A 15,518-nucleotide genomic window follows, 5' to 3' on the forward strand; every position below is an offset into this window, starting at 1 on the left:
AACTTTAACATTAATAGATTTTGCGAATAGGAAAAAGAAAGATTTAACACTTATTAGTCTTGATATAAGTTCAGCATTTGATTCAGTAAGTTGGGACTATCTGTTTACCTTAATGAAGTGCACAAACTTCTCAGATGCATTTGTAAATCTAATTGAGCATTTATACAAAGGAACGTTGGCTTATATTAAGGTAGGAACATATGTTTCACAAAAAATACCCATTCTTAAAGGTACAAAACAAGGATGTCCACTTTCTCCACTATTATTCACTTTAGTAATGGAGCCTTGGGCTAATTTGATCAGAAACAGTACTGACATAGAGGGTTTTGAAATAGATGAAAATACAACATCCAAAATTCAACTTTTGCAGATGATGTTCTAATTACATCAGCAGGATCTAATTCTTCTATGCAGTCTCTATTTGATAAAATGATGAATTTTAAAAGTATTTCTGGTTTAATATTCAATGAAGAAAAACTAAAATACTACCTATATATACACGAAAAAATATTCTCATTAGTTATTTTACTAAATATGTACCCAATTCAGGTCAGATAACTTATTTAGGTATAATACTATCTAAAGATATTAAATCTATTATATATAATAATTATAATACCTGTTTTCTTAATATACAAAATCTTTTAATACCTGGAATAATATGTTTTTTACTATGGAGGAGAGACTTACAATTATTAAAATGATAATATTCCCCAAGATTTTATACTTAATACAATCAATAATTCTTCCACCTACAAAAATAATTATCAAGAAACTGAATACACTAATGTTAAATTTCCTATGGGCACCTAATAGACCTAGGATTGCATTAAAGAAACATACTAATAGTTGGTCTCAAGGGGGTATTTCTTTTCCAGACTTTAATTTATATACTATCTCTTCTATTGTAAAAGTTATTACTTTATTAATAGATCAGTCATATGTCACAAAATGGAAAGATTATTGGGAGCTAATTAGTATGCACTTCATGAAAATCTCCTTAACACATAAAAATATGATTGTAAATAACTCCATGTTATGGTTACTAAAGGAATTTTGTACTTCACCTATTACACCTAAACATATGGTTTGTTACTCATTAAATATTATTATTAGTTATCGTAACTTTATATTCATGCACCCTAAGTATAGGGAATGGAATTTTATTGTATTCCCTATAATGTATACTCAGGGTATGCTTTTGTCATCTACTTCTGAAGGAACTCATTTAACTATAGATAATGATCTAAAGTACTAATATCAGTTGATATCTGATAATAAAGTTAAAAATCTAGATTTCTTAAAACAAGAATTTGATCTAAGAGAAACTTGCTGGTTAGAGGTTCAGACCTTTAGACAACATCTCATTAATAAAATAGATCTAATGTCTATAACAGTTAAAGAATCTATTCCAACACTGATTGATTACTTGATATTAAATTTACAACATAAAGTTTCTGATAAAGGTAAACTTTCATACATACATAAAATTATCAGACAAGAAACTTTTTACAGTGGAGATTCATACTGGAATTATTTCACTTCTATTAATGGGGACCCACCAAATCAACAAGATAAACAATATATATTGGAATCTGCTTATAGAACTACGTCTTCCATTGTCTGGAGACTTTATACATGGAAATTTTTACATAGATCTTTTTATACACCTTTGATGATGAATAAAATAAATAATAAAGATAATAAAGATAATAAAGATAATTTATGTAAGAGATGTAATGTAGAAATTAATGCTGACTGGGCTCATATGTTTTATGACTGTATAAAATTGAAAGAATACTGGAAGTCAATTAATGAATTTTTGCAGGCTCTTTTTACAGATAATTTCATTATTTCTAAGTCTCTTATATTATTCAACACACCTGTACCTCAAAGTGTTACAAAGGTTAAGCTTCCCTTGTTATGGTCTATTCTAGCAGTGGCTAGGAAAATAATAACTAGAAATTGGATTTCAGATACACCTCCTTCGTTCAATGAATTTAAAAATGTTATGAATATAGTGTGCCATATGGAAATAAACACAATTAGGACAAGAACAAATAGAAAAACATCTTATTATATTGTATGGGATAATTTACAAAATTTGTTAAAAAAATTTTAATTTCAATAACATGGTATTTTAGTTTAATTAATTGATCTGATTGTAGTGGATGTCTTTGTAAATACTTTAGTTGTTTTGTTGAATATTATAATAATACCTATTTTTAATTACTTGTATAAAATTGTTATGATATTTCTCTTATATGTTAAAACAATAAACCTGTTTTGAAAAAAAATAGTTTACTATATATTTAATAGATTTTGGCGCCATCTAGTGAATAAAAAGGGAAAAAAACAGCTGAACAATACCCTAACCTACAGTATAATCATAAATTCAAAGATAATGACTAAAAGGACAAAAAAAAAGCGGATTATATGCTTCAGAAAATAAAACATAAAATGCTTGTATCAAAAGCACCATTAGTTATAAGTTCATAATGCATATTTAGAATATAGAGAAGCAGCCTAATACCAGGAAGTAAACCACACAGTTCTCGTACACTCGTTCTTTAGAATACCCAAAAAAAACAAACATAACTAAGTTAATACTCCAAGAGAGTCAAACAGCATAAACATGAACATGAATACTATAACAATAGCTTTAAGAGATAACCCTATATACGATGTACAACAGTTTAACTATGTGTTAGTTTGTCAAAAGTAACTAACATTCAAAAACCCCATACTGCTTGTAGTGAATTGCATGAACTTTCAAGACAAGAAAGCAGTGAAACTAAACAGATACAATGACAAGCATATCTTAAAAAAAAAAATGTATTTTCTTATTTGTCCCTTTTTATAATTTAAAAATGAAAGAGACTAACCTATTTTGTGGAAATAAAGACAAATTCTGCCTTAGAAGTCAATAGCAGAAGCTCGCATTAAAGCAAGAAAATCATAGTAAGATTTCCTGGTGGTACAGTGGAAATATGCCCTAATAAAACCTGAAGATGATCAACGCTTAGTCCCTGACACATTGTAGTTGTAGAAAAAGTTATAAGTCCATTCCCGAACTCGAATAAGTGCTGAAGATAAGCGCTACTATAAATGCAAAGCCCACGGATATCCTCAGTGAGTGATGATGTCACCAACAGTCTCTGAGATTCCATATGAGGTGCGCGACCATGTAAAGATGCAGCTGGTGATACAAGGAGAAGATTTTTATCTTGGATAGTCTCGAGAAGCGAAAAATTCTCCCTCCAAAAGCAGACAACTGGCGCAGGACACTGAAAACTAGAAACTTGAAAGTAATAACACACATTCGCAATACGAAAAAAAAAATAACTGCAAGGCTATTAGTATAAAAAAAAATAAAATATAACTCTAGAAACCTGAAAAGCAAACAATATCATAATTAACATAAAATTTTGGCATAACAAAGGCTATTAGAATCAATCAAAAAAAATATATAACTCTAGAAACCTGAAAAGCAAACAATATCATAATTAACATAAAATTTTGTCATAACAAAGAAAAGATATATTGAACACAACTATTAATATGGAATGAAATTAGACAATAACAGACAAGTACATCCTAAAGTATAAAATATTAAAAAAAATCACTTTTGAAACTCAATACAAAGGTAACATGTTAAGACACAGAATCAGGAAGCTTTTTAAAAGATTTAAAAAATATATCTTTAGCTTCCTTAGGATCAGAGCACATAAACCTTTTGTCATTGACTGTAAAAGATAAGGTATTTGGATAGGACATACGAAATCTTATCCCTCTTTTTATCAAGTCAGCACAATAGGGAGAAAGTTTTTGTCTATTTAGTTTTATTTGAGAAGGAAGATCTTGAGCAAATGACAGTTTATGAGACTTCCACATAAACTGCTTTTTACTTTTAGCTGCTTCCAGAATCTGGAAAGTGTCTTGAAAATTTAATAGTTTTGTGTAAATAATCCTTGGTAAAGAAGAATCCTGACTTGCAAGTAATGCTCTATGTGCTCTTTCTACAATTATAGTTTTAGAGGATGATTCACAATTGTTCTGAGGTAAAATAAATCCCAGGATAAGAGTTCCAAACAAAAAAATACTCCAAATGCGTAGAAAAAGATTTATAAAATCTTTTTGTAGAAAAAACTGAGGAAAAAGATTGCTACAAGGTTGTAAAAAAAACCAAAAAGTTAAATAGCTGTGAGGAGCTCAAAGAGTAGGGACTAGTCTAGTCGGCAGCCATCTTGGAATCTCATGGCAAACGAAATCTGAGGTAACAGGGAGAGGGGGATTGTGGCTAAGAGTTTAGCTTGAGAGTCTGAAGCGGACACGAGCTTGGAAAATGGCTGGCTCTGTTCCGAGGTCGGAACCGATACCCATGTGTAAGGAATGAACGAGGATTAACAATATCAGATCCCATGTTACCATTCTCATTTATTACATTTGGAATGTGAATTACATTACCATTTTTAATATGACACCACATTCCCAACCCCCAGTCCATAGACCTCTTTCATCATAAACCTATATTGTGTCAACAATATCTTTACAAACAATCAATAAATGTTGCTTCAGCTTACTGGCTTCAATTTCAGTCTTGTATTGCACCATTATTTTTTTTTTGTCTAAAAGAAAGCTTGAATAACACATTCAGACTATGGACAATTGCTTTTTTGTTGTTCATATCTTCCTAAGAACTTTTTAATTAGCCTGTCCAGTTTCAAATACTGCATTACAAAATGTCTTCTATTAATTAGAATAAATGCTCTTACTTCTTTAGGTGTCACTCCTAATGGTACAATTACCGAGTCACAAACCTCACACCTATTCAGTCCATGCTCCTTTTTGTTGCTTATATGTACGATAAACTTCTTCCTTGCTTCTTTTACTTGTGCTCTCCTTTCTTCTCCTTGCCTTACAGTTTGCTCATACGATATCTTTTCGGACTCCTCCTGCTTTTCTCCTTTGGCCTCTCCTCAATCTTCTCCATTATCTCACTCCAAGAAACCATTGTTTTGTTTTCCAGTTAACTTTGGTTAATCATGTCGACCAAATAATCATAACGCAACCCTCCAGACTGAAGGGTTGTAATAACGCATCCATCCTGCTGCTCTATTTCACCTTCAAACAACATGTTTTTGAACAAATCCTCCAAATCAGGCCCCACCACCTCCAGTGTATTAACCTGCTCCTTTTTCTTCTTTTCCTTCATTATGGACTCACTCTCCTCCATAGTGACATTGACTTTCCCATTTGGCAGCGCTTCTGCCAACTCCAAATTCTTTTCAACAGCAGCCACAACATTAATGCTATCAGCATATTGGATTACATCCTCCATGGCTCTACTGTCTCTCCATGCTACCTGGAACGGAGAAAGGAACCAGATATACCACCTTCAATGTCATCCCCCCTACGCCGAAGAGTAGGGGAAGTTCCCTGATGACCTGTCCAAATTTCTCCTAGCAGTGTAAATATCACCTTGGGTCTCAAGATAAATAAAATAAAACAATGAAAAAACCTCGAGGTGGTATTCATAATGACTTGAGAATATTTTGCCAGAGCACCAGGGAATTTCCCTTCAACAAGTGCCATGTGATCTTTTATACCCACCTGAGCAACCATCAATTCGGGCAGATGGACATCAGTTAAAAAATACAATATATAAATGTATGCAGTTGTTTTAAACAATAGTATAAAACTAAGATACTATTTTGGGAGTAGTTTATACCAGGAATTTATTCTCATCTGGCAGAATGATTACTTGGTCTTTGCTCTCATAATTAAATCATAGCAAGCATAAGTAGAATGCATCTATAATGCACCCACAAATACAAATAGTGCTGTAATATACACATGCTTTAAAAATATCCTACATGACTTTCTCCATCATGTACTTCCTCTTTCATTTTCAGAAAGGGGTAACTATTCCTTTAAACTCCTCTAAAAAATCCATCTTTTCCCTTATGCTGCCTAATTCAAGACGACCACACTTCATGCCCAAAGTTGTCACAATCTTGCTTAAAACAAAATGCCATATTCACCGTCAGAATCACTATTTCTCAACTTTATAGATAACAGATGTGAAGAGTAATATCATACATAAATAAATACCTTCCACAAATGATATAAGGTAAACTTTTATTTATATTACCAGAGGAATCTTGCATGTCAATCCTACCTTCAGGGGCACCTGCATCACATATTCTTATTTCCACATGTGTTGAATTGTCATGTAGTAATTCAACAGACGTAACATTACTCTGAAAACAAAAATATTAAGAAAAGCAGTTAATAACCCTATAACAATTTTTAAAGCAATAGATCTCTAAACAATTTTGAGTCAGTCCATTTATTTATAAATCTTTGGGTTCACATTTGAAAAAAATAAAAATCATTTTAAGGAAAACTTCAACATCATGAGCAGTGTACTGCCTGTTAAATATGACTTTCTAGACAAAATCATTCTCTCTTCCCTAAGGTGGTAAAGATTTCCTGCTATCTGCAGTGGAAAACTGGACAGCCTCCTGAATTTTTGCATCCTTCTTACCTGATGGTCAGCAAGAAGGGTGTGCTTCAAGAAAAATGCTGCTGAGTCACAGGTTTCCGGTTCACTTTCTCAATAGGATGCTATTTGTATGGATTTTGCAGGACTACCCTCGACTGTAAAGTTTTTGTGGGTTCTCTGGCTTTCTCCATCATCTTAAAGAATGTGCTACAGAATGTGCTAAAGAATGTGCTGCAGCTTATCTGGTGTTCACTAAACAGCACAAATGACTGTGAATTGTGTATCCTTGGAAAGACTTGCATCCTGTTGAGGATTACTTATCAGGACAGGATGTGGCTATTCCATAATGCAGAACAGAATAAACTGGGTTTTGGAAAAAGAATGAACTTTAGGAGTTGTTCAGAGTGCAGGGAAACCTGATAAACAGGAAGATGTCTTTAAGAGAAGAAGGATTCTTTAAGGGATGACCCTTTAAAGTACTGCTTAATCAGCCAGTGATATACCACAGTTCTGCTCTCCACATGGTTTTAAAGCATATAGTAGAGATGTGGAATAACTGAGCCCAAATGAAATAGGTACTTGAGATATACCAATGTAACCTGCAAGATAATACTACAGCAGGAGAAGATGCCTCTCCATCCAAGGAGAGAATCTTTTCTACTTAGAAGAACAAATCTGTCAAGTTGAAGGCTTCCTGGCAACAATAACTGCAGCCAAGAAACACAGTGTACGGACAGGTGGAAGCATAGGATTTGGAAACACAGCCAAGACTTACGCTGGAAATGGTTGAAAATGTTGAACAAAAAGTTGAGTTTTTAAGACACAGAATTTATTCACTTGAACATCTAAGAGGTACAAATAGTGCCACTGAAATATGCACACAACTGACAGTTCCAGCTGCTGCAAATGCACTCACTCATTTCCACAGAGGCAGAAACTCCTGCAGAAACTAGAAACCCAAGGATGGAGACACCCTTCTTAGTGAAACAATTTGACAGCTACCTTGTTTTAAACAGCTGACCATTGGGAATTGTGTGTGTGTGTGTGTGTGTGTGTGTGTGTGTGTGTGTGTGTGTGTGTGTGTGTGGAGGGGTTGAATGAATTACTTTATTTCATTAATTCCCAGTAACATCTTTTTTGTCACAGAGGGTTTGTAGAATGAATTGCCACAATTAAGGAGTGGTTATCTAGGACACAGACTATCAGAAGGGTGTTGCACTTTGGGTCAACTAGTTGTAAGTGCAAAACACAGAGAACGTAGCACTGCCAAGGCTATCTGACATGGCAAGATTTTCTCCTCTAAGGTACAGCACAGCACTCTTCTAATTCTTTTTGACTGCCAGCAAACGGTGTGAATTTTCCTTTTTTCCTATCAAAACAACCAAATGTTCCCCTTGTGTGACACCATTAGGAAGGTTTCCATGTGAAGAAACAACAATGACAACTAGTTTTAGGGACAAATCCTTCCCCACTGGTTGCAGTTTTACAGCTACTTTTTCAGAATGGATTTTCTGAACAGTCTTGTTTGTTTCATGAACCATTTGGTAGAATAAGTTATGCTGTATGCTAAAAAGGAAGCATCAAAAATAACAACTGGTCTACTTCTGCCTGGCAACCCATTGAGAACTCTTCCCACATTCAACCTAAGTAAATTCATCTCAAGTGATGTTGCGGAAGCGTCCAGCTACACTGCCCTTGATGATTCCATGATGACAGAATGAAGATTTTATGTAGTTCTCTTGGTGTACCAACATCATTCCATCAACAGGAGCAAAGGCCAAACTCACATAACACAAGTGACAATTCTCTTCTTAGCCAACCTGAAGGGTTGTTTTCATGGAGTGCAGAATAAGTAAAGTGGTAAAACTTTTCAAGCCAACCCCATAAAAAGTCATCCAAAAGCAGGCAAGCACCCGAAATGAAAGGGTCTTGAACTGATGATGACTGGTTCCTCCAACTGGAAATGTAGGAATTTCTTGGAAGCTATGGCCATCTTTATGTGCAAACACGCATCCTGGAGATCCAAACGTCTCAAACTCCCTCATGCAGACATGGAAGGACTGCTTACACTGCAACTATCCAGAACATAGTTTTCCACATGTACAGATTTAGGTCAAGTATCGGCTTGAGTTCTATCATATTTTTGTGGACTTAAAAGACTTTGGAATGAAGTCAACAGTGTGTTCTGGTAGGACATGCCGCATGGCTCTTTTGGCTAAGACTGCTACCTCTGTTCTTGGTCTACCTACTATTCTGGTTGCTTCTTCTATTCAGTGGAACAACTGGTAAGGGGAAAAAGAGGATGGCTACAGTACAGAATCAGACTCTAGAAAAACGTCCCCTGAGCCATCTGTCCTTGCTAGATGGAGAGATAATCAAATCCCTATTGCCTCCAGAGGTGGAGATTCTGGCAAATGTGAAATGTGCTACTGTTGATTCCTAAGGGAAGGGCCACAGAACCCCGATACTGCACTGCAACTCTGTCTCTAAGGTTGCAGCCATTACAGAAGTCCACATGGCCACAGGAGTTTCTGTCAGATCACCTCTCATACAGTTGGTATTGAGACTTATGGATCCATAGTTTTTTATGTTTCTTGCATCTTTCTGGTGCCTAGTAAAGGATCATTGTGGAGCAGAGAAAACTTCACCCAAACTCTTGTCCACTCTTGAGCAACTTTTCCTTCAACTTGGGTCTGAAAAGTAAGGACTGCCAAAAGGGGGACTGGTTAAGGATGTCAACGTTTTCTACAAAACTACAATATGTGTCAGGCCTGCCTCCTCATGGTAATGCTTGTCTCATCTGCTCTCACTAGTCCATTTCCTGCATTGTATCATCCTCAGAAAGCTCCCTCTTGTGGCAGCTGCTACTATGATACAGTCTACAAGGGGAACCTTACTCTAAGCTGGGTTGTCTTTATGAAGATCATGTCAGACTTCCTATGAAAAAGCTTAGGAATATTGGGCTTTCATGCAGCTCTTTCCACAACCAGATTGATCATGCAGTCTAACACAGGACTACCCAAGATACAGGTGGAGTGGATCAAAGGGCCACCTACAGATCTCTTCTTTGGGAGAGGAAGGTGAACAGGCTAGGATTCCTCTCTCTCAATTTAATGTCAAGATCTCCCCACATCTGGTGTCTTCCAATGCACAGTATGGGGGAGCCTAACCTTTTGCTGAGATCCATGTCTGGGGTGGGAGATCACTGCTGGAGAGTGAAGGTGTCCCCTCTAGCACCTTTGTTTTCTCTAAATGGTTGGGGTGGTTTTGTCCAAGTGACTAAAAGAGGATTCTTTGTCAGCAGGTCATGATCTATGCAGAACTTTTGATGCCAGCTCCTGTTGAGGCAGTAAGAGGCCCCAAATACAGCCAGAGGGGTCACAAGGTGGAACTCAAGTAGAAAGTCCCTCTCTGAGGGATATCAATCTAAAAGATTGCCTTGGAATCTTTCACAAGAACTTGGCTATCAAAGTCATATCTGTTGCCACTGAGGCTGTCAGCCCCATGACTAATGCCAACCCCCCTGAAATCGGCTCTGAGACCATGGCACTGGTCAGTGCTCTGGGGAACCTCCACAGAAGGTCACAGTAAGCTGCCTGTCGGGCGCTAGAATCCACCGCATAACACAAGCACTCAGGTCTCTCAACAGCAGGTACAAGTACGACTCAGTCATTGTCCACGTTGGTGTCAACGACCTGAGATGTACCTCCTTGGACTACATGAAAAGAGACATTGAGGAGCTCTCTGATTATGTAGCCCAGGCAGGTATGACCCTGACCTTGAGCAGTATCCTACCTTCACCTAGAATGATGCCACAATACAGTGATAAGATGATCAGCTTTAATAATTGGCTTAAATTCTGGTGTCATTCAAAGGGGATCCAATGTCTGTCTGCCTGGGATGACATGCTGGACAAGCCACGCTGCTTCGCAAGGGACGGCTTGCACCTGTCACCCCTAGGCTTCCGGATATTGGCAAAGGCTCTTGCCACTCCCATAGTGCCTTTTTTAGGCAAGGCTCAAATTCTAAACCTACCACCCTAGAAGACAAAAAGTAAAAACTAAGGGTAATGCTGCTCAATGCCAGAAGTCTCAATCTCAAGATGCACGACTCGAGGCCCTTCTCAGTATGGAGAACATCGATGTCTGTGCTGTGACAGAAACCTGGTTCAAGGCTCCTGAGAGCACCCCAGCACTAGCAGGTTTCACCTCATATCATGCGTTCCGGCCCCAAAATCCGGACAACACCAAGAAAGGAGGGGGTGTCCATATTCATAAAGGACACCCACACCTCAAGGTTGGTGGCAACGCACGATGCATCGGAGACCATCCAGGTGCAATTAACCATAGGCAAGACTGCTCTGCAATTTGTAGCATGTTACAGGCCACCCTCTCAAACTCAGGAACCTCACATGGCCTTCCTGAAAACAATGGAGGGATAAATGTATCTCCAAACACCATCATACTAGGTGACTTCAACTACCCTAATATAGACTGGGAACACTACTCAAGCCCAAACACTCTAGCCCAAAGGTTCCTGGAGTTCATAAACTCAAATGCCATGGAACAACTAGTCACCATCCCCACAAGAGGAGAAAACATACTTGATCTCATCATCACGAACATGGGATCACAATGTTCAACACCGGAAGTATACCCCTCACTGGTGAGATCAGATCATAAACTAATCTCGCTGGAGGTCCTCATCCCGCCCCCACCTGAAATAAAAAAGACCACAGTGAAAAACTTCTCAAAAGCCGACTTCACACTTCTAAAAACTAGTGTGGTCTCCTTTAAGGCCCCTGAGCCAGTGGTAAACATTACTCAAACCGCTGAATCACTTACAAATGCCTTCTACCAGCACCTACAGGACTGCATGGATCAGGCAATCCCAAACAAAACTAAGACTCTTTGTACCAAAGGCAAGCATCCAGTCTGGTGGACCCCAGCCATAAACAAGCTCTACAACAAAAGGAGGAAGCTACTACAAGACAGAGCAAAATCCTTGAAAGGTAAGACACCTTTGATCATTATAAGTAAAAAACTAAGAGCTCTCATAAAATCATCAAAGGCAAATTTTGAGAGAAAAATCGCCAAGGACTCAAAAGACAATCATAAGGCCTTCTTTAGCTATGTTAGAAACCTAGGAGGAACCTCCCAGATATGCTCAGAATTAGTTCAAAATGATGTGAAGATTACTGAACCTACACACATTGCCAACATACTGGCTGACAGGTTCAGTGCAAACTTCTCCCTCCCCCCCAAAAGGAGAGATATCTATACCAGAGGATTGTAGCCCCCAAACATCTCCAACGCCCAGGTGAGAACTGCTCTCTCCAAAGCAAAAAACACAGCATCCATGGGACCGGATGGTGTCCGCGGCTGTGTGCTCCACGAACTCAATGAGGAATTAAACCCGCAGTTAGGACAGCTGTTTAATCTTAGCCTCACCTCAGGATACGTACCCAAGGAGTGGCGCACGGCGACTGTGGTCCCACTTCACAAGGGCGGTGCCTCCACCGACCCTGGAAATTACCGTCCCATTAGCTTGACAAGCCTTATCTGCAAAGCCATGGAGAGGATCATAATGGAACTCATAAATAAAGACATAGGGAACTTGCAGACTTTGGATCCAACCCAGTTTGGCTTTGTCAAAGGCAGATCATGCCTTTTAAACTTGGTTGACTTTTTCGAGACAGTCACCAAGGCCATTGATGAGGGAAAGGCAGTCCATACAGCCTACCTTGACCTGGCAAAGGCCTTCGACACAATACCCCACTCAGGTATCATTGAAAAACTCATCAGCTTGAATGTAAACCCATACATCACAAGATGGGTTGCAAACTGGCTAAGTGACAGAACCCACAGGGTCAGAGTTGCTGGAGCCATGTCAGACTCAAAGCCTGTCACAAGTGGTGTCCCACAGGTCTCAGTCCTGGGTCCACTCTTGTTCGGCATCTACTTTTCTGAAGTACAAGCAAACACAGGAGGGTTATGGCTGACAAAGTTTGCAGATGACTGCAAACTGGGCGCCATAGTCGAAAACACATCTGACACAGATATCCTTCAGAAGGGCCTCACAGAAACGGATAACTGGTGCCAGAGCCATGGCCTAAAGTTAAATGCCAAGAAATGCATAGTCATACCCTTCGGGAAAAACAAGGTTACCCCTAGCTACCATATAGGTGGCAATCCACTGAGCACAGAAGAAGCCATCAGGGATCTGGGGACCCAGGTTGACAGTAGCCTTTCGTTTGACACTCATGTTGCTAAAGTAGTTAGGAAAACCTTCTACATTGCCCACCTGATCATGAAGGGATTCACATCTAGATCAAGGGAGGTCATCGTCCCCTGTACTCATCACTCATTAGACCTATGATTGAGTACAATGCCCCATTCGGAATGTATCTGACCCGACACCTGCAGCAGCTGGAAAGGCCCCAAAAGTTCCTCACCAAAAGGATAAAGGGTCTCAAAAATATGTCTTATGCTGCCCGACTGAAAGAACTCCAGCTCTATTCAGTCTCATACCGCTTACTCAGAGGTGACCTGTGCCTGACATATAAGGCCATGTCAAACCCTGATTTGATGAATATGCTTCACCTCAAAAAATCTAGATCCCTCAGAACCACAAGGGCGGGAGACTTAAACCTTGACACGGTTATTAATAGAATGTGCTGGAGGGACAGATTCATCACCCAGAGACTCCCTATGCTGTGGAACAAAATCCCGGTAGATGTGAGGCAGAGCACCTCGCTGGCCTTGTTCAAGAGGAATCTTGACCAATGGATGGGGGATTGCAGATATACCCCAGGGATTACTTCAGTGTCACTGCTTGACAGAGGCACAGCAAAATAATAGGCATAGTTTTATTCAAACTAAAGGGGTGGCGAAAGCCAAATAACTATGGGCTAGGCTTATAAACGCCCTTGGGCAGATAGCCTAGTATGAACCTATGAACCTCAGCTGCTATCCACAGAGATGACAGCTTCTCTCTCTACCTCTTGCAACTAGACCGACTGAAGCACTAGCACTTTTAGTAATGCTTCGTAGTATCCCTTCCTCAAGAAATACAGGAAGTAATGCTGCAGAAGGATAGTGATCAAATGTGCAGAAGCACCTGGATGGTTCTCAAATTTAACGTTGGAAAGTCTTATGATGAACATAGGGACTGAGACCATGACTGGGTGTCTTGCATTAAACAGGTGTGCAGGTAGTGCAGGTGGGGCTAGATACATCCTTCTAAGAACAGCTGTTGAGCAGTGAGATCGAGTCATTCTGGTTGTCATGGAGTCAAGGACATCTGGCCCTCTACAATCCCATTCCCAGGAAAATAATGAAGACCCTCCCTTATCCTTACAGCTTGAGAAGGAGGCATCCTGGGGTCAGCTTGATATACAAGTGACAGGTGATTACTGAGCATCAGGTGACAGTGCCCCTACATTATGGGAAACAGATCAGTGATGACACTGGGTCATGAGATGCCCGAAAATGGCATTAAACTGTACTCCCTGCCACAGGCATACATGTCCCTAAATATAGAAGTTGAAAAAGTCTAAAATGTGCAAGCTGGGTACACAGCAGGAAGACCAGATTTTTCTTGCATCATACTTTTTTTGTATTATTTAGGAGAAGAGACAGTTTGCCTGACTAACGTGACCTAAGAGTCTTCTTTTGAAATGTGTCAAAACTGAGCTTCACATATTAAGGCAAATCCCCAAGACAGCCAGGCATTCAGCATTTTAGTTCAGTCACCAATTACAGACCTAAATATGCTTAATAAGGTAAAACACAGGTACCATAAAATAATTACAATTCTTTCGTCCAACATCAAATGGACTTTTCAGAACTGTGAATAAAGCAGATCTTCCTCATTACTTACTTCTCAACAGCGATACTAAACTGCCAATATGATTTTGTTAGTTTATGGATATTAGCTCTCAAACTGCAGGAGGCTTCTGTATTTGCAGTTGCTGAGAAAGGAATGATCGAGTCATCTTCAGTAGTTTCATTTCTGTCCTTCACCCCCTACTTCTTTATTGCTGCTTTCAGATAATTAATTCCCTTGGCTTTCTTCTTGAATATGCATGTGCTCCTTCCTTCTACAGCATGCTTCTATGGTGTTTATAGAGCATGCATCAGCAGCTTCCTCCAAGTTTTTCATCACACACCAATGGAATCACCCCTTCTACACTCAGGTTATTCATTCCTTTCTCAGCAACTGCAGGTACAGAAGTCTGTCTGCAGATTAAGAGAATATCCATAAACTAATTATAACATACTGACAGTTTCAGTACTGTTTTTGAGAAATGCTGACACAAGTAATGAGGAAGATCTGCCTCCTTGACAGTGCTGATGTCTGGATGAAAGTGTGAAACGGTAATTATTTTATGGTACTGGTTTCTCACCTTATTAAACATATTTCCTTCTGCAATTGGTAACTGCTTTGTTGGCCCCCTGTGGAGTTTATCCATACTGTACAGTTTTCATTTGGTTATCAATTCTGGTCCTGCACTCCTGTTGTGGTGTTTCTGTGGTTCTCAGTTTAGTTCAGTGCTGACTTTAGCTCCATATTGAAATGGGCCTGTACAAGGCAGTCAGCCAAGCAGCTATGGGTAAATGTGTATACCCGTTAACCTGTGATGAACACCGGAAGCAAGCATTTGGTACATACCCTGGGAGCAGTGGACAGTCCAATGGATAAGATGTTGCACTGGAAAACCTCTATACATCCATCAACCACCTGTGTTTTTTTTTTTACAAACAGGAACACAGACATAGGTGTACTGCATGTCTAAAGTGGTCATAAATGCATCTTTGAAGAGCAGATGAATTAGAGACCACAGCAAAACATTTTTTTTTAGACTGAGCAACTTATCTGTTCTGAACATGTGCAGAATGGGCCTCCAAGGTTAGCCTTTCCTGGTACCCAGGAATATTCTTGAATTGAGCCCTATCTGACCTGTTACAGGCACTTTATTTTCAATGGCTGAAGACAATAGCTGGTCCAG

At 38.9% G+C, this 15,518-nt stretch overlaps 1 protein-coding gene across 1 annotated transcript in view; it reads right to left on the reverse strand.

The window, feature by feature from the left end:
* LMBRD1 (LMBR1 domain containing 1) overlaps nucleotides 1–15,518 on the reverse strand; it is a 2,226,796-nt gene that overhangs the window by 609,085 nt on the left and 1,602,193 nt on the right. Inside the window, exon 14 of the mRNA XM_044063893.1 lies at nucleotides 6,182–6,263. Within this exon, the coding sequence (XP_043919828.1) occupies nucleotides 6,182–6,263 (82 nt within the window). The remainder of the gene's footprint in view (nucleotides 1–6,181; nucleotides 6,264–15,518) is intronic.

The sequence above is a fragment of the Protopterus annectens genome, chromosome 2.part2 (genome assembly GCF_019279795.1).
Source record: "Protopterus annectens isolate FY-2018-M chromosome 2.part2, PAN1.0, whole genome shotgun sequence".
Taxonomy (NCBI): Eukaryota; Metazoa; Chordata; order Ceratodontiformes; family Protopteridae; genus Protopterus; species Protopterus annectens.